The sequence below is a fragment of the Rhinoderma darwinii genome, chromosome 3, assembly GCF_050947455.1.
Source record: "Rhinoderma darwinii isolate aRhiDar2 chromosome 3, aRhiDar2.hap1, whole genome shotgun sequence".
Lineage (NCBI taxonomy): Eukaryota > Metazoa > Chordata > Amphibia > Anura > Rhinodermatidae > Rhinoderma > Rhinoderma darwinii.
Genome location: NC_134689.1, coordinates 153,061,442 through 153,079,507, shown reverse-complemented (window position 1 = coordinate 153,079,507; position 18,066 = coordinate 153,061,442). Strand labels below are relative to the sequence as shown.

The following is an 18,066-nucleotide window of genomic DNA, read 5'->3' as shown; positions in this document are numbered from 1 at the left end:
CGTGTTAGTGAGGAATTGTAGCATTGGGGACAGTGTGAATTGTTGTATCCTTTAACACTGGGAGTTCCAGGTGCGGTTATCGCGGGCTCTAGTGTGTTTCAAGGTTTATACTACTGGTTTGCCCATGGTTATATGCTGATTCCGTTTTGATATCTGTTATAAACATACTGAGTCAGAGGGTTCGCAATGGTATCAGGACTCGGTAGTTTACTGTTTAATTCGTTTTTAAATTCACACGGTGGGGCTTTTGTCACGGTGGTGATTGTACCCCTGTTTTTAGAGAGTTATCTAAATAAACTTATATTTTACTCATATATCACTTCAGTGAATCCATTCTGGAGTTATTACCACATAAAGTGACGTCAGATTTGAAAAATCTGCTTCATCCTGAAGGGGTTAATGTGGCTAGTAACAAAGAAAATAAACCTAAACGCCACAAAAATGTCATCTAAATGTATTCATAACAGCCGGATTTAAATGTCATTTTCTGATTTGAGATATAGATATATATATAATTTATTTTGTTTTTAATTCTTGTTTAGGATGCTGAGAAGGAAAGAGATCCTTTGTCGTACCTCAGTAAGGAAGAAACCAAAGAGAAGATCCAGCTTTACAATGCAGCAGTCACCGACAAATTAAAGATGACCCTGGTAAGTAGACTAGTGTCTCTGTACTAACATGATGCAAGGAAATATAGGTTTTTTACATTTAATGTAAACTGATTATGTGGCTTTATTCCTCTTAAACACATTATAGTATTTTATTCTAATGGGTTTACTAAAGTAAGACCCATTCATTACCATTTAATCTGGTGGAAACGTATTAAGGGTTTAAGCGTAGGTTTGGATTTTCAGACTTTTGAAGGCCTAGAAAGATCTCTGACACTATATAGCTGTGTATGCCTCTAGATTTTTTTGGAATGGTGCACTGTGGCTTTACTAGTTCATTCCTAGAAATGCTTCAATAAATAGCAATGTTTTGTCAATCATATGAAAGCAAACACATTGAGGGATGGTTTATTGCTGCAGAAATATACACTCTTAATAAACACTGGCAACCATTCTAAAGGATGGTGGTGTAATACTGAAGCATTGTAGGAAATACCCTTCCCATGTAACCATTACAGAACACTAACATTGGGGCATAACTGTAAGATGCTGCCTTTTTGCCACATTGACATTCGTCATACTTGTATGTGCTGTCATGTGTAAAAATTATGGATCTAAATATTAGTGGTACAGTAATAAAATGAAGACCTGTCATCTTACGGTCTGCAATTGTGGGCCGTGCTCATTGAAATTAATGCAAATCTTGTGTGGGCATGGTCCGTGATTTGGGACGGCCTGCTGATAACGCTCTGCTGCCTGTCCGTGCAGTAATCACTGACCATGCACACCGCTACGGCCGTAGTCAGGAAGCCTTCGGCCATGTTCACACTTGAGATTTTTGTGGGCAGAAAAATCTGCCTCGACATTCCTACAGAAATGTTGAGGCAGATTTTGACCAACCTGCACTTTCTCTGCTGCGTTTTTTTGCTGTGTTTTTCAGCCATGGCCATTGAGCGCCTTGGGCAAAAACGCCATGAAAAACGCTCTGCCGCCCATTCATTTCAATGGGAGGTCAAAGACGGAAGCGCAGGAAGTAAGAGCATGTAGCTTTTTGTTTTTGCTCACGTGAAAAAAGCTCCTCCGCCTCCCAATGAAATCAATTGGAGTTGGTTTCTTGCAGTTTTTGGCACGGTTTCCACGTCAATCCTCTGTGTGACCTAGCCCTTTTGGCAGTCATCGGAATCCATGAGACGCTCTTCTTGGAATTCTTACTGTGGGCTGAGCTTTTAAGGGTATGTTCACACGGCCTATTTACGGACGTAATTCGGGCGTTTTAACCTCCGAATTACGTCCGAAATTACGGCTTGAAAGCGTTGACAAACATCTGCCCATTGAAAGCAATGGGCTGACGTTTGTCTGTTCACACGAGACGTATATTTACGCGTCGCTGTCAAAAGACGGCGCGTAAATAGACGCCTGCGCCAAAGAAGTGTCATGTCACTTCAGACGTAAATGGAGCCGTTTTCCATGGAAAACCAGCTCCAGTTACATCAGCAATGGACGCGGCGTTCAAGCGCCTGCACATGCCGTTACGGCTGAAATGACAGGGCTGTTTTCTCCTGGAAACAGCCCCGTAATTTTGGCCGTTACGGACGCTGCCGTGTGAACATACCCTAATGCTTATGTATGTGAGTAAAATGGATTTGATTATTTTTTTTGTTTTCTTTATTTTAAACAGAACTCCAATGGGATATATACAGGCTTCATCAAAGTACAGATGGAACTTAGACGACCAATCACTGTACGGACACGAACAAATGCACAAAGCCATGCCAACGGCAATGGAAATGATACTGCCTTCTACTTGCCCAAGGGCAGCATAAATATTCTGCACATTAGCAGCACCAACACCATGCGAGAAGTCATTGAGGCCTTGTTGAAAAAGTTCTTGGTTGCAGACAATCCTGCTAAGTTTGCACTTTATAAGCGCTGTCAGAAGGAAGATCAAGGTAAGACACTCCATACAAGCACTTGTAATTTGCCAAGAAGCAGAGAAAGTGTAGGATAATATACGCTTTCCATTCAGACGTAGATCTCCAAAAAAGATGTAACTTGCCCCTGTACAAAATAGATCCGCAGCAATCCTGCTGAAATCTGCAGGTTCAAGCAATGTGTGCGGCCAGCTTAACTTTTCGGGTAAAAATAAATAAAATGTTCTGGATTTCACATGATCTCCCCAGTAAGAGTGCTTGCTGCATGCTAGTGGGTTCCACTTGGCTGACTGGCTAAGAGATCACATGACCAGCTCCGCGAGGCCGGCTACTTCTCTTCTCTAGACCACCAAGGAGGATGACTGTAACCTACAGCACGCACTCTTACACATCGCTATCAGGAGTTTGTGGGGATGCTTATTGCGTGTAAAGTCTCAACTTGCTTCTAATAGAACCTCTTATTTGGTCAGAATTTAACTCTACAAATCCATCTAACCTAAAGTCTAGACACTACGACAAAGCCGTTGCGTAGTGCGCTTACCTTTTTGGAACTGTATATCTTTTTCTTATCGCACGTTTTATCAGATTGGAGCAGAATGAGCATTATTGATCGTAACGAAAGTCTGTTTTTCAATGTACAAGTGGACATATTCCGATAACAGGAAAGCAAAGACGCAGGCTCTTCAGGAGACGCAGGCCATGTTTTCTTTGCTCTATAGGAAGTGTTTTCTGCTGACGGACTCTCTTAGGACGACAAAAGTGGAATTTCATGTCTTCACTACTGCTATACTAGTGTGTATCATAAAAGACCATTATTGTAGTAATAAGTAGGAGAAATGCTGTATGTAAAATTGTCCCATATCATGCACATTTACTAAAGTGGAGCTAGGCTTTTTTTTTATATAAATGCTTGTTCCTGTGTGGCTTTAGTCCACTCTCTCTCTATGTACTAGGAGCCAATTTTTATTTTTCCCAGTTCTGTCTAGCTGCACTCAGGTCAACATGGGGAGCAAGGCCAAACTGAAGGACACTTGCTTAAACGTTGTATTGTAGGGTTGTTAAAGATGTTCTATCTCGCCTGTAAATGAATTTGTATATAGTGTAACCAGCCCGGAATGTGACTGAATCATTAAGTTAAAAACCAATAGCATGCTGGCTGGTCCAACTTCAAACACATGTTGAAGCTCCACATTCTCCTCTCCAATTCTCATTGGGAAGGAAAGGGCAAAAAGTTTAATGCATTGCTTGTCTTTCCTTCAGTGTACACGTGCAAGTTGTCTGACCGAGAGCACCCACTTTATCTTCGACTGGTAGCTGGACCCAATCTCGAAACCTTAAGTTTTGTTTTACGAGAACACGAAACTGGAGATGTCATGGTAAGTGAATGTGATTTTATTGCACTTGTCTGCTGTAGAGCAGAAAAGTAAATTGTGTGGCCCTTGGGCTACATATGATAACTTGGTCCTCCAGAACAAAATATCGCAGAAGTTTCCCAAAAATGTCTGATATGTATGTTTGTTGATGCCCCCTGCTGCTGGAAGTAAATATCTGCCATTAAAGAGGATTGTATAGCACTGTATAGCACTCTGCCATTCAACAGATTGGGTTAACATTGTGTCAGCCCAATCCCCCTGAAGTGACACGGTTCTGAAATTATAACCTCCCTGTAACAAAAAAATACTTGACACAGCACGCAATTGCCATGGAAACGTGTCACGAGCCTCCAACTGTGAGGCCCCATGCACACAACTGTCGTTTTTAGCCGTAATTGGGGATAATCTGCAGACTCCTTTCTATTGGACTCCTTTCTGTATATTTATGGATGTCTCTGGGCCGTAGAAATGATACAAAATATAGAACATGTCCTATTCCTGTCCGCAATTGTGGCACGGACTCGCCCATAGACTTCTACAAAAATTGCGGGCACTTACGGTTGTGGAGCCGCCTGTAATTGCTGAAGTGTTGCTATGCGACGGTAGGGGATTCCCCCAAGAAAATGGTGCCAGAGCGATCATGTGACTCAAGTGGTTGGTGACATTTGCATTTTTTATTTTTTTGCAGGTCCCCAAATATGGATGCACTACGGACACGTATTTTTGGACAGCGTGCCAAATATGCTGATGACTATGGATCCGTATTTGCGGACATTAAAAAAACCATTATGGTCGTGTGCATGAGGCCTGAGAGAGTAGCATGCTTGTAGGACATAATCTGTGTCCTCCCAGCATTCCTCTGTATGCAGATCGCTGCTAAAAGTCATCTGACAGATCACCATTATCTATAATATGCATACAGGGTAATGCTGGGAGGACATACACCATAATATACCAGCTTCCTTCAAAAACAGGTAAAAATAGACTATGATAAGAAAAACGGTCCAAATGTCTGCTAGATTCCTGGCCCGACCACGATACAGGTGAATGGGACTCCTGGCATCATAGACATTTTATGATGCTAGGAGCCCCTGCCTTTCCTAAAATGTCTATAATGCCAGGGGACCCGCTCACCTGTAACGTGGTCGGGCCGGGAAATCCAGCCGACACAGGGACTGTTTTTCACGGCCCAAACTCTGTCGTGTGCAAGAGGTGTTAGGATGTGGTATTCGAAAAGCAAAATTTTGCTGTGAACATTATGGGATCGGAAGGCCTTGATCTTGAAAGATGTTAAAGCAGAGTTCTCCAGCAGTCCTAACATACCGGCAAAAGTTTATTATGGCACTGTACTATGACTTCTGTGTTGTCCTTTATATTCCTATGGGTGGAGTTTAATGTGCATTGTATTTGTTAGTCCTGCGTGTGCGTGCATTGGAACAGTGGAGTAGTTCTTTGTAGCAATCACATTAGAGTTCTTAGTTTTAAAATGGAAACTGGAATCTGGTTGCTATAGACAACGCTTCTGCTTTTCATTTGAACTACTTTATGACCCCATCCCCGCCGGATTTGATATCTTCAGTTTATGTACGGACTACATTCAAAGTGTAGGCAGGTTACAAGTAGTTATTGGGTTTGACATGGAAAGCTTTGACTTAATATAGGGTCTTGTCGGGTAACGCAGCAGTCCAGTTTGTTTGTTTTTTATTCGGTTGGGTTTTTACTCGTCTAAGTTTTTGTTTTTTCTATATTCTTTGTTACAGTGGGAAGCCTTCACGATACCAGAATTGCGGAATTTCCTGCGTATCTTGGACAAGGAAGAAGATGAACAATTGCAGAGTTTAAAGCGACGCTATTCATGCTACAAGGAGAAACTAGAGGAAGCTCTGAGCGGAGTACACAAACCTGGCTAGGATCATGGCCAAGAGGACCTGTGTGTTACAGTATGGAGGAGCAGTTTGCACATGTGCGGCTCTGTCCAGAGGAGACTTGGTTTCAAGGGAGCATGTCCATGGGAAGATGCTTGTCATAATCTGGCCACATGGATATGCTGGATTCACTTTTACTGGGACTATAAAGGCTGCCACTCAACAGGTGGTGTTTGCTGCCGACAATCCAAAATTCGAAATCCTTTTGAGATTTTGTTTTTTGTTAGATTTTATTTCTTATAAATTATTCAAGCTTTAAGTCTAAATGATTGTTTTAACACATCAGGAACTTTTATTTAAGGGTTTTGTCTTTTTTTTTTTTTATTTCTCCCCCCCCAAAAAATGTACTTTGCGACAAATGTCTGTTATAGAGTTGGGCTGATCCAGGTCAGCACCTGACGATTCAGAAGAATTCATGAAGGTTGTAAGATGGTTCAGCCCAGCCAACAGAGGAGCAAGTGATGATCCTGGAGGCGTAGATGAGAGATGCTTTTATATAGTGTTTTAGAGGTTCTGTTAAAGAGAATTCAGGGTTTACGAAGTATGTTGGCCTATGGAAAGTGTGAAGACCAACCGCTATGTAGGCAGCTGTACTACAGCAAGGTTTCATTGCCTGTTGGCTATTTCTTAAGCTGCTAAGATGTTTATAAGTTTAACCTTGCTGTAATGAGTGGAGGAACAAGCCACGTTTCGGATGTCTAATGAATTGAACTAATGGGTAAATGAGGATTAATGACAGATGAGTTGATCATTGGTTTACTGTAGGTAGGGTTAAGATGGCAGAGTTTTTGTTTTGAAGTTTGACTTATGAAATAGAGACCATCCTCAAAATATGCCGTGTATTCTGGTGTGCTGATCGGGAAATCTGTTTGCCAGAACAATGGCACAGCTATTGAGGGGAAGACTGTGATGGGAAGGCATATAGTAAGTAATGGCAAGATTGCGTAGCGTGCTACTTATTCTAAAACCGTTTGAAAAGCAAATGTTCTAAGAAAAACCAAAGAACAACGGATCACAGTTGGTGTTACTTAGCGTTACTGTCGTTTTTAAGTTGTCGTTTTGAGAAGTATTGTTCTACAATATTCCATTTATTTTTTTGTGTTTACGAACAATCACAAAGTCTGTTTGTTTACCTATCTCCGCATATTGACCTGGTGCGTTTAGCTAGTGTTACTGAAGACACATGGATAAAGAGTGACTCCTACTGGCTGAACTTCAGCTTTTCGTTTTACTACTTCATCTCATAGTGTGAAGATTCTGCTTACAACTACTTTTTCTTTAACTTCCTATCTGGTTTGTGGGACACTAGAGATGTGTTTGTTTGTTTTTTCAGGTAATATGTCCATTATTAAACATAAGAAATTCCAAAAGTAAAATTTAAGGGACTAATTGACTTGGTGGAGATGACTTACTGATTATTAGGGGTTAGAAGACCTGGTTTTGAAGAGTTGGGTTGTAGGCCTAATGCTCGGATCGTCCAGGTTTTTCTTAATTAGTAAGCGGAAATCAGTGTTATCTTCTAGTTATTAGTTTCACACTACACTGTCACCACAGCAAAACAAATAAAATGACCCCATGAGGACAGGTTTAGTATGAATGCTTGTCTCCATTATTTTTCTTTGCAGATTTTATTTTTAAGCTATCTAAAGTTGTATTTCATGAAATGGTCAACTGTGAATGTGTTTTTGTTTTTTTTTTTTTACTTGAAATGTATTTTAGAGGGCATATCCTGTACTTTAGACCTAAATTATACAATGTCTTATGCACTACACATGGTCTTTGATCGAGGACAAATTACTGTATTAATGTCTATATACTTATTTTTTTGCCTTTTTAAATTATTATTTAAACAAAGTAAATTTATAAAATCCCTTTTTAAGGGGAAACAGATGAATTACCTTTTGTGATTATTTGCATGTCTTACCCATAGCCCTTTGTGACCACAATGTGTGTTCACTGTGTGGCATCTTTTACAGGACTTGGCACTGGAATTTTTATTTTTTAGTTCTTCGATTGAACACTCTTATTTGGGGAAATTGGATACGTGGACTAGAATGTGAGGTCTTAAGTACTTCTGCCAAACCGAAATGAGAGAAGCTTTGTCTGCATTGCCGCAAACATTTGCTTGATGGTACCAGAACGTTACAATGACCGGATGCAATGGGGTTCAAAAATGTTCTAATAAAGTTTCTTCTATTTATGAATTAAGAAAACCGTTTATTTTTCATATAATTGTTTAATACTTTTGTTCTTTTATTCAATTGAAATTGATAGTACTGTACTTTTATATGCATATAGCATTAATCGCAACACCTTTTTCTGTTTTCAGAGCTACAGCAGATCTTTAAGGTTCCTCTTGAAATGTCATGAGTGTCCAATAAAAGTCTTGAAATCATCATGTTCACTTTTTACTGTGGTCATTGTGGATTTGTCATCTGGAGAAAGTATTGGTCTATAGTCTATTCTGCATTACATAGTCCATGGATCTTCAAAAACATATCAATACTGCATCAAACTAGCAGTCAGAAACGAGCTTGTTGAAGTACTAGTAGGACTATAAAAACGGGGTGGGTTTTCTGCTCTCTGATATTTTCAGGCAAATATGAACGAGAGAATATTATGTGATCTTTATCTTGGTGAACAGACCTCGGTCTGGTTTAGGCACCATGGCTCATACGAATTTTCAAAATCCACTAGGATTGGCACAGGGTTGTCTAAATAGAGATTCTGAAATTATCCAATGTGTATGGCCAAATGTCAATGGCTCCTTCCAATAGTCTGATGTGTAAATGGATATCGTGACTGTCCCCGAAGGTCTGCTGTTGGGAGAATTTATTGGGCATGTTGGAGTTCATCATACTCTATCCTTTGTACTCCCAAGAGATGAGCACTGCCAGTGATCTCCAGCAGTAAATTATAATCTTCTCCGTATGACAGGATTAATGTTAATGGGGGATTTAGTAATCATGCAGCTCAAGGTTATCTTTTGCATATGGCTAGCTCTATGCTTGATGCATAAAGTAAGAATAACTGACTAGGAGCGTGTTTTTATGTGGCTGGTTTTGTATTCCATGCTACCTCTTTATATTTTTTTGGGGAAAACTTTCCCTTCATTCTTTAACTATTCAATGCCTTTCCCACACTGCACATTTAGTGCATGGCACTCGCGGGAAGTACTTTCTGCATTCTGCCGTAAATGTATGGCACGCACAGAAGGCGACATACAGAGGACATTAAAATGCAGCTTTCGGGATGGATAAGACTCAAGTCCTGGCCTTTCAACCACCTTAGATGCTGAGGTTGCTATTGACCACTGCATCTAATTGGTTTTGCAGGGTACTTCATGGGTTACAGTGTCAGCCGGGGGCCTAGCAAAGGAACCCAGGCCTGCCATGACTTTGTCTTAGACTGTCTTTCAATGTAACACGTTAAGGTATGTTTACACGCAGTGGTTTCAGACGTAATTCGGGCATTTTACGCCTGAATAAATGCCCCTAATACGCCTACAAACATCTGCCCATTGCTTTCAATGTTCTGTTCCCACGAGCCTTTATTTTACGCGTCGCTGTCAAAATACGGCGCGTAAAATGACGGCTCGTCAAAAGAAGTGCAGGACTTCTTGGGACGTTTTTGGGGGCGTTTTTATTGACTCCGTTGAAAAACAGCTCCAAAAATGGACGTAAAATACGCCGCGAAAAACGTGAGTTGTGAAAAAAACGTCTGAAAATACAGAGCGGTTTTCAGGCGAAAACCGCTCCTGATTTTCAGACGTTGTTTTCTCACTGCGTGTGAACATACCCTTACATTGCTCTACAGCAGTATAGACTACATGGCCAAAAGTATGTTCACACCCAACATCTACTTTAAGGGTATGTGCACATGACCGCCAAATACGTCTGAAATTCAGGAGCGGTTTTCAGGAGAAAACAGCTCCTGAATTTCAGATGTTTTTACAAGTGCGCCCGTTTTTCGTGCCATCTTTTACGGACGTAATTGGAGCTGGTTTTCATTGAAGTCCTTGAAAGACTGCTCCAATTACGTCCCAAGAAGTGTCCTGCGCTTTGACACGGCCGTAATTTTACGCGCTGTCTTTTGACAGCGATGCGTAAAATGACAGCTCGTCTGCACAGAATATCGTAAGACCCATTGCAAGCAATGGGCAAATGTTTGCCGACGTATTGGAACCGTCTTTTCAGGCGTAATTCGAGGCGTAAAACGCCTCCATTACGTCTGAAAAAGAGGTCGTGTGCACACACTGTAAAACCATGGGCGTTCGTATGGAATAGGGCGCTCTTTGTCTAACAGCCGCCACCCTTTTGGTAAGGCTTTCCACAGTATTTTGGTGTCTGGGAATTTGTGCCCATTCTAGGTGTTCAATGGGGTTGAGGTCAGAGCTCTGTATAGTTCACTCTGTTTTATGAGCTTGGTGGCAATGTTATTATGGACCTCCCTTCATGCACTGAGGCACAGTCATGGTGGAACAGCAAATGGCTTTTCCAAACTCTGGCTACAAAGTTATATTCATACAGTTGTCATATGTATTTGCATGCTGTAGCATTAATATTACCCTTGACTGAAATTAAGGGGCCTTACCCAAACCCTGAAAAACAGCCTCAGATCATGATGCCTCCTCCACCAGCTATGCATTACGGTAGATGGCATTCTCGTAGCATCTGCCAAACCCAGATTAGCCTCTCAGACTGGAGAAGTGGAAATGTGTTTCTAGATTCACCACTCCAGAAGAGTCCATTGGCAGCATTCGCTACACCACTCCTGCTGACACTTGGCATTGCACATGGTGATCTTGGGCTTGAGTTCAGCTGTTTGACCATGGAAACTTATTCCATGAAAGCTCCTGAGGCACAGTTTTTATGCGGCTGTCACTCCTAGAGGCGGTTTACAACTCTCTAGTGAGTGATACAACAGAAGATAGAGTTTGATGCACCAGGCGCTTCAGCACTCAGCGGCTCTGCTTTGTGAGTTTTCATGGTCTACCGGTTGCCTGGCTGAACTGTTAATCCTAGACACTTCCGCTTTACATTAATAGCACTTACCATTGACTTGGCAAATCTGAAATTTCAGTAAACTGACTAAACATGACAGAATGCCAACTTTGCTGTAAAAGTCACGGAGCTCTTCGGTATGACATACTACCAATGTTGACACTGCTTTTATTTTATGTACCTATTTTCAATGAATATGGCTGAAACACTAATTCAATAATCAGGTGGGTTGTTCACATACTTTTGGCCATATATTGTACATGTATCAGCAAAGGAGGATCCTTGATACAAGTCCCTCTGGTGGAACAAAGCTTTAAAGTTTATTGGAAAAATTCTGTCTAAATTACCACAGTAGGTGAAATTAAAAAAAAATAATCTTCCAACATATTGAATAAAAGTTATATGCACCCAAAAATGGTGCCATTAAAAAAATACGAATTGGCCAGCAAAATACAAGCCCTCACACAGCTGTGTTGATAGAAGATAAATTACGTTATGGTGCTCAAAATCAACCTGCCTAAAGTAGGCTGTGTTCTTAAGGGGTTAATTTTGTTTTTGGCAAAATATAATAATTGAATATCGCAAATACGTTGGATTAAATTAGCATTAAGGCCAGGGCTACATCTAGACGTCTTGTAGTTCAGCTGTAGCTCAATAGTTAAAATAAATCGGTAGGATTCCAAACCATTACATTGGGTTGCATGCAATCTTGTGGGCTGCAGTTAAAATCAATCTGTAGCGCAACAAAAGTCTAGGTGCAGCACTGGCCTTCATGTTAGAGGAGCAGACCTACCGTATGTGCAAGCTGTAAGGGGGCCCACTAATCTTCTTAAAGGAAATGGTGCTGCCTACTGAACTGTTTGAAAGGCAGGGAAACTGTCAGCAAGAACAATTAAACAGAACCCACATGTAGTATATGGTGTAAAACATTCATTGTGCTCTGCCAGACGTGAAGAGGGATATAGTAGTCACTCGCCTCCGGTTGTAGAAACGAGGTCAATACCCTCCATCTGATTACTGTGTTCTCAATCCACGTTGTTATATGTAGTATATCCACACAGCTATGGAATATAAAATACAGGGATAGTGCAATAACGCATTCACAGCAGGTAGATATTCAAAGGGGGTTTATTATACTCCCAAACCAGCTTTTAAAAACGGGCACGTAAAAATACAAGTTCAGCGTGGCATCCCATATACCACAAATGATTTTGGAAGAATTTGGACACTGTTTCTTTTACATAAGTTGCTGCTCCTGGTTTTTATATATTATTCTGTTATTGGTATAGATAATTTCTTTTACTATGTGTACTAAATGTATCTTTGACAGGTCTGTTGATCTTTGCAATGTCTGTTCATTTAAAGACCGGGTGTGCCAGTTAAACTCTTCTGGTCTCCTTCCCTCAGCATTTTACCTGGGCTCTACTTTCCTCTTGTCCCTATCAAGTCAGTATTAGCGCCCAACCATTGTCACACATCAGGAATGGCCCTGTCTCACCGCTGAGGAGTGCTGGAAACGGGAGAAATATCCTGCCAGGACTGTACATAGATCTATCCCTTACTCAAACAGAGCACTGCATTTTCTTTCAATATATAGCCGTTCTATTGTAAATGACATTTTTTTAGTTTGGTTGATAATAACGAAGTCTGCTTCAATACTCACAATCGGTAATCCATGTCATTTGGAGCACATGAGACAGAACCGGCATGTTAAATCTGAGGTGAAGTATGGGCCCAGAGAAAGCTGTGTGTGCGCGCTGAGTGTGGGATTTGTGTGAAACGGATGTGTGCATGAGGCCTTATTCTGAGAAAGATAAGCAGACTCATAAGTAAGTGACATAATACATTTATAATTCATGTGCTGCTGGTGTGATCTTTGTGTAATGCATGGCCTGATATGAACTCCTACCTACTGATGCAGATCTGTGATGTTATTTTCTTTTGTGAGAGCCTTTGGTATCGAAGTAAAAGATTTTAATGGAATTATCACTTTGCTGCAAGTCCATTAAAGGCCAGCCAACATCTAAAGTTCAATACTCAAAAACGAAGAAGCTTATGGGACTCACCGATGAATAAATGTGGCGGTTTTTATTTTTTCAGCAGTTAAGAGAATGTCAAACAAAGATACAATCCGCTTAGCAATGGCCTCTTTAGGCTTCGTTCACATCTGCGCTAGTGTCCCGTTCAGTCTGAGCTTTCCGTCGCAACGGGACCCTGACTGAAGTGTTTTTGCCCACGGCACTCAATAGCCACGGCCGAAACACATATACTGCGTGTAGGCAGGTCAAACTGCCTCAAAATTCCGGACAGTTTCGAGACAGAGTTTTCTGCCTGCAAGAAACTGTATGAACAGGGCCTTAAGCCACCGTGACGTACAGTTACATCATGGTGATCACGCGGGCATAGTAGCTGTGCCAGAGCAATCACCACAGGAGCCTGGCATTGACTGACAGTCAAACTATATTTGCAACGGCTGAGATCAGAGAACTCCTATTCAGTCTGTTTAACCTCCTAAATGCTGCAGTTAATAGCCACTGATTTATTTGTTGTTTGACAGTGAGAGGAAAGCCCCCTCTACCGCCAATCACAGGCTGCTGATGTGTTGCCATGGCAGCTGGGAGCCTAACTAAGGCAAAGCCATGGCCTAATAGACTGCCTGTCCATTTTAGGTGCAGTCACACGTGGCGTACTTGCTTTGTATTTCCAATGTAAGCCTATAGGAAAAATATTCCGCAGCGCAAGGACTATGCATAATTTTTTTTCCCATAGGCATACATTGAAGTTTTCTGCAGTGTAAAAATACGAGGTACATAACCCATGTCTGAGTGCACCCTTTGAGTCAGTTCACACATTGCGTAAATACTGCAGATTTTCCACAACAAAATTTGTTGCGGAAAATCCGCAGCAAAGTGGATGAGATGGAACAAATCTCATCAACACGCTGCATAAATAATAAGCGGAAAACGCTCAGAAATTGACCTGCAGTGTGGAGTTTTATTCCGCAGCATGTCAATTGTATTTGCGTAAACGCTGCTTATTTGTTGTAGGTTTTCCCCATTGAATTCAACAGGGAGGTTAAATCTGCAACAAATAGCAGTTTTTTGCAGCAGGTTTTCAGCAAATCTGCCGCAAAAAAAACGCAGCTCAGGGAAAAAAATAAAAATCTTATACTTAGGAGTCTGTGTTCCTCCCTCCAGTGTAGCCTCCTGGGATGACTTTTCATCCCATGTGACCACTGCAGCCAATCACAGGTTGTAGCGGCGGTCACATGGGATAAAAGCCATCCCAGAAGGCCGGCCTCCAGGGATGATGCTTCATCCCACGTGACCGCCGCTGCAGCTAATCATAGGCTGCAGTGGTCTCCTGGGACGAAACGTCCCAGGAGGTGCAGGCCAGCTAAGTGCTGCAGTTTTCGCCTATAATTCCCTGCAGCCCACAGGGTGGATACGCTGTGTGCTTTTATGCAGTGAATCCGCCCTGTGTGAAGTCGGAAAGGTGGTAATTCTTTGGTATACCAAAGCATTATAGAAGCGGTCAGAACAGCGCTTTGTAAAGTCCTCTAGTGGGACTTAAGAAATGATTTATGAACGTGAAATAAAGTTGATTTGTAAAACAAGTACAAAGTGAAAAAAATAATAAAAACATTTTTTCTGTAAAAAGTGGTTTTATTTTGTTGAAATGCAAACAAAACAAATGCACATATATGCTATTGGCACGATCGTAAGAACCTGAACAATAAAGTTAACATACTGTTTAAACCGCAAGAAGAACAGTGTACAAAAAAAACAAACTCTGGAATTTTTTTTTTTTCCCCCACAAAAAATTTAACTATAAGTTAATCAGTAAATCCAATCATCCCCAAAATGGTAGCAATAAAATCGACATCTTGTCCTGCAAAAGACAAACCCACATATGGCTACATCGACGGAAAAATAAAGTTATGAGTCTTGAAATGTGACAATGCAAAAACAAATTATTTGAAAAAAAATGTTTTTACTGTGCAAAAGTAGAAAAATATAGAAAGAACCCTATGCATATTTGGTATAGGCATAATCATACCAATCCATAGAACAATATATATATATATATATATATATATATATATAGTGAACAGCGTAAATTTAAAACGCAAAAAACAAACTTAAAGAGGCTCTGTCACTACATTATAAGTGCCCTGTCTTCTACATAATCTGATCGGTGCTGTACTTAGATTACAGCAGTGGTTTTTATTTTGAAAAAAAGTTTTGACCTGTTTTAGATTTATGCTAATGACTTTCTTAATAGACAACTGGGTGTGTTTTTACTTTTTGACCAAGTGGGCATTGTGGAGAGAATTGTATGACGCTGACCAATCAGTGTAATACTCTTCTCTCCATTCATGTACTTAGCTGTCACTTACTCACACATTATTCAATCTCAAGACACTTCAGTAAAGTTAGACATCGCTTCCAGCCAGGACTCTATGTATATTCACAATCCCGACACTTCGGTAACGTTTGTGTGGGACTTAATTGACAGCAAGCGTGATCTCGATGTGCTTTGCTGTAAGTCCCACACAAACGTTACCATAACAGGTCCCTGTCCGGCAAGGTAGGAACTGAAATGTGCGCAAAACAACCTGTCACCTGCAGAATATTTAAGGGGCAGTGTCCAACTTCATATATATATGGATAGTAAAGGACCACCGGTCCCCAAAGTAATGTCAGCTTTACTAGTAGTTTTGTCGGTTTTAAGAGGTCAGTGAAGAAACAGAATAGAACCATTTAGAGTCCAGACTGTATTGATCATGAACAGCTTGATATCCTCCACAAAAAAAAACCTGCAAGATGCCCATATCACCAGTTATGAGAATAAATATAACCGCTGAATATGGCAGAATATGGTCATAATAACAGGCAAACACAAGCAAAAATATAAAAACCTCAGTTTATCAAAAGATATTATAATTATTCACTTCTCAAGGTATTCATCTAGGGGTGTAATAAGAATTTTTAAAGCACAAGGGGTTGTCAGAAATGTATGAGGTTGTAGAGAGTAACAATTGTTATTTTTTTCACGTGTCAGTTAGTTACATTTTTTTGCAGTTGGTAACAATAGAGAAACAAACGTCTGTTCCGCTTTTTTCTGTAGTACAGAAATATTCCGTATGTTTTATTCATCTAGGGGTGTAATGAGAATTTTTAGTTTTGTTTAGTTATTTTGTGTTCAAGTTTGTAATGGGGCAATAAAGCAAGTGGCATAAGGATAAATTAATAAAATTAAAAGGGGCAAAAGTGGCAGTGAATGAATGTGAAAGATTGAATACATAAAAATTAATAATCTAAAGAGGAGTGGAAGGTTTTAAAGCAATCTTATATACAAAGGCCAGGTTTGGAGGGGCATGTGTCGCATTGATAGCGAGAATCTTTTCGGATTCCTCGTTTGTAGCACAGACAACATTTTTTTGCGCCCGTAACTTTTTTTTGTGTGGGAGGCACCTCTGAAGGAAAATGTTGCCCTCAAACTACTCGAGGCTTCACTGGCTGATGTTGAAGGTTCTCCTTCCTCCTCACTGCCTTCAAAAATTCATTTTTGGACGATGTTTTCCTGGTATTCCAGGTATTTTTTGCGATGTCCAGCAGATCTGTACAAAATGTACGAGGTGTACATCACTACCTGGACAAGATGCATGACAATTTTTTATACCAGGTCCTGGATCTCCTCATAGCATCATAAGGCTTAATCATCTGGTCGGCAAGATCGACCCCCCCATATATTTATTATACGCCTGTATAAAAACAGGTTTTGGGGTCTCAGCAGATCTGCCTCGCACAGGGACAAGAGTGCTTGCGTCATTGTGTATTGTGCTGAGCATATGGACGTCTTTCTTGTCCCTATATTTTAAGAAGAGCACCCCATCACTGCACATTGCCCTGCTCTCGCCAATTTGTAGCCTTTGGCCTAGCAGTGTCTTTGGGAGGCCTCTCTGATTTTTCCGTACTGTTCCACAGGCTACGTTTTTTTTTTTACAGTCAAGCATTTAAGAAGTGGAACGCTGGTGTAAAAATTGTCTAGGTACAAGTGGTAGCCGTGGTCTAGCAGGGGGTGCAAGAGATCCCAGACAATTTTACCACTTGTACCTAGGACAGGAGGGCAGTCTGCGGGCTCAATCTTTGTGTCTTTGCCATCATAAATCCTGAATGTGTATGTGTAGCCAGTTTCAGACTCACATAATTTGTAAATTTTGATGCCGTATCTGGCTCTTTTATTGGGGAGGTACTGCTTGAATTTTAGCCGGCCCTTAAAATGAACGAGGGATTCATCAATTGCGATCTGTTTTCCAGGGGTGTATATTTCACTGAATTTGTTGGTATAATGTGTGATCACAGGCCGGATTTTATAAAGGCGGTCAGAATTTGGGTCACTTGGGGGTGGGCACTGCAGGTTATCATTATAGTGCAAAATTTTTATTATGGCATCAAACCTTCCCCTGGACATTGTATTGCGGTACATGGGTGTATGGTGCAACACGTCTGTTGACCAATATGATCTCACAGAGGTTTTTTTTGTGATGCCCATATTTAACAGCAACCTCCAGAATTTATGCATTTCCACTGCATTAACAGGATGCCACCTGTTTGACCCATGTCCTCGAAATAGGTGCATGTCCGAGAGATAAGAACCCACATCAGACATTTATGGCATATCCTGAAGACACACCATTAATGCTTGAGATTGGAACAACTCCTTCATTAAGACACACCCTAGAGGAGCCTGATGATTATTGGCAGGGTCCTGCCTGTTGCTGGGCATCTGGGCCCGTTCCAGCCCTTGCTTCCCCTATTTTGTGCCCCCCTCAGCCTCCTGACCCCCTGTCTGGAAGATTTTAGGTTGGAGCAATGGAAGGTATAAAACACGGTCCATGGGTGTTGCAAACGTTTTCAAATAGTTCTATTCAACATAAAAATGTCTCATGCACAGCTCAGTCTCAGCAGGACCGGAAGACCTTACAGAAATAGTTCCCATCCCCCTAGAAGATATGTACACAGGACCCATGCAGGAAGATCTGCCCTGAGGCAATATTTAAAGAGGCATACACTAAAAGATATCAGCAACAAGGGGAAATTGTTCCTATAATTTTGTTTTGAGATTAATTTTTAATCAATGAGAAGCCTGATAGTCGCCGGATTATCAGATGTTCTGTGTCATTGGAAAGTATATAAAACCCATGAGGAGACCACATTATA

At 40.9% G+C, this 18,066-nt stretch overlaps 1 protein-coding gene across 5 annotated transcripts in view; it reads left to right on the top strand.

Annotated features, from left to right (window-relative positions):
- RASSF3 (Ras association domain family member 3) overlaps positions 1–8,232 on the top strand; it is a 197,475-nt gene extending 189,243 nt beyond the window's left edge. For all 5 annotated transcript variants that reach the window (XM_075856898.1, XM_075856903.1, XM_075856899.1 and 2 more), the window contains 4 exons: positions 543–650; positions 2,287–2,557; positions 3,800–3,915; positions 5,673–8,232. In XM_075856898.1, the coding sequence (XP_075713013.1) occupies positions 543–650; positions 2,287–2,557; positions 3,800–3,915; positions 5,673–5,822 (645 nt within the window). In that variant the 3' untranslated portion in view covers positions 5,823–8,232. The remainder of the gene's footprint in view (positions 1–542; positions 651–2,286; positions 2,558–3,799; positions 3,916–5,672) is intronic.
- The last annotated feature ends 9,834 nt before the right edge of the window (positions 8,233–18,066 follow it).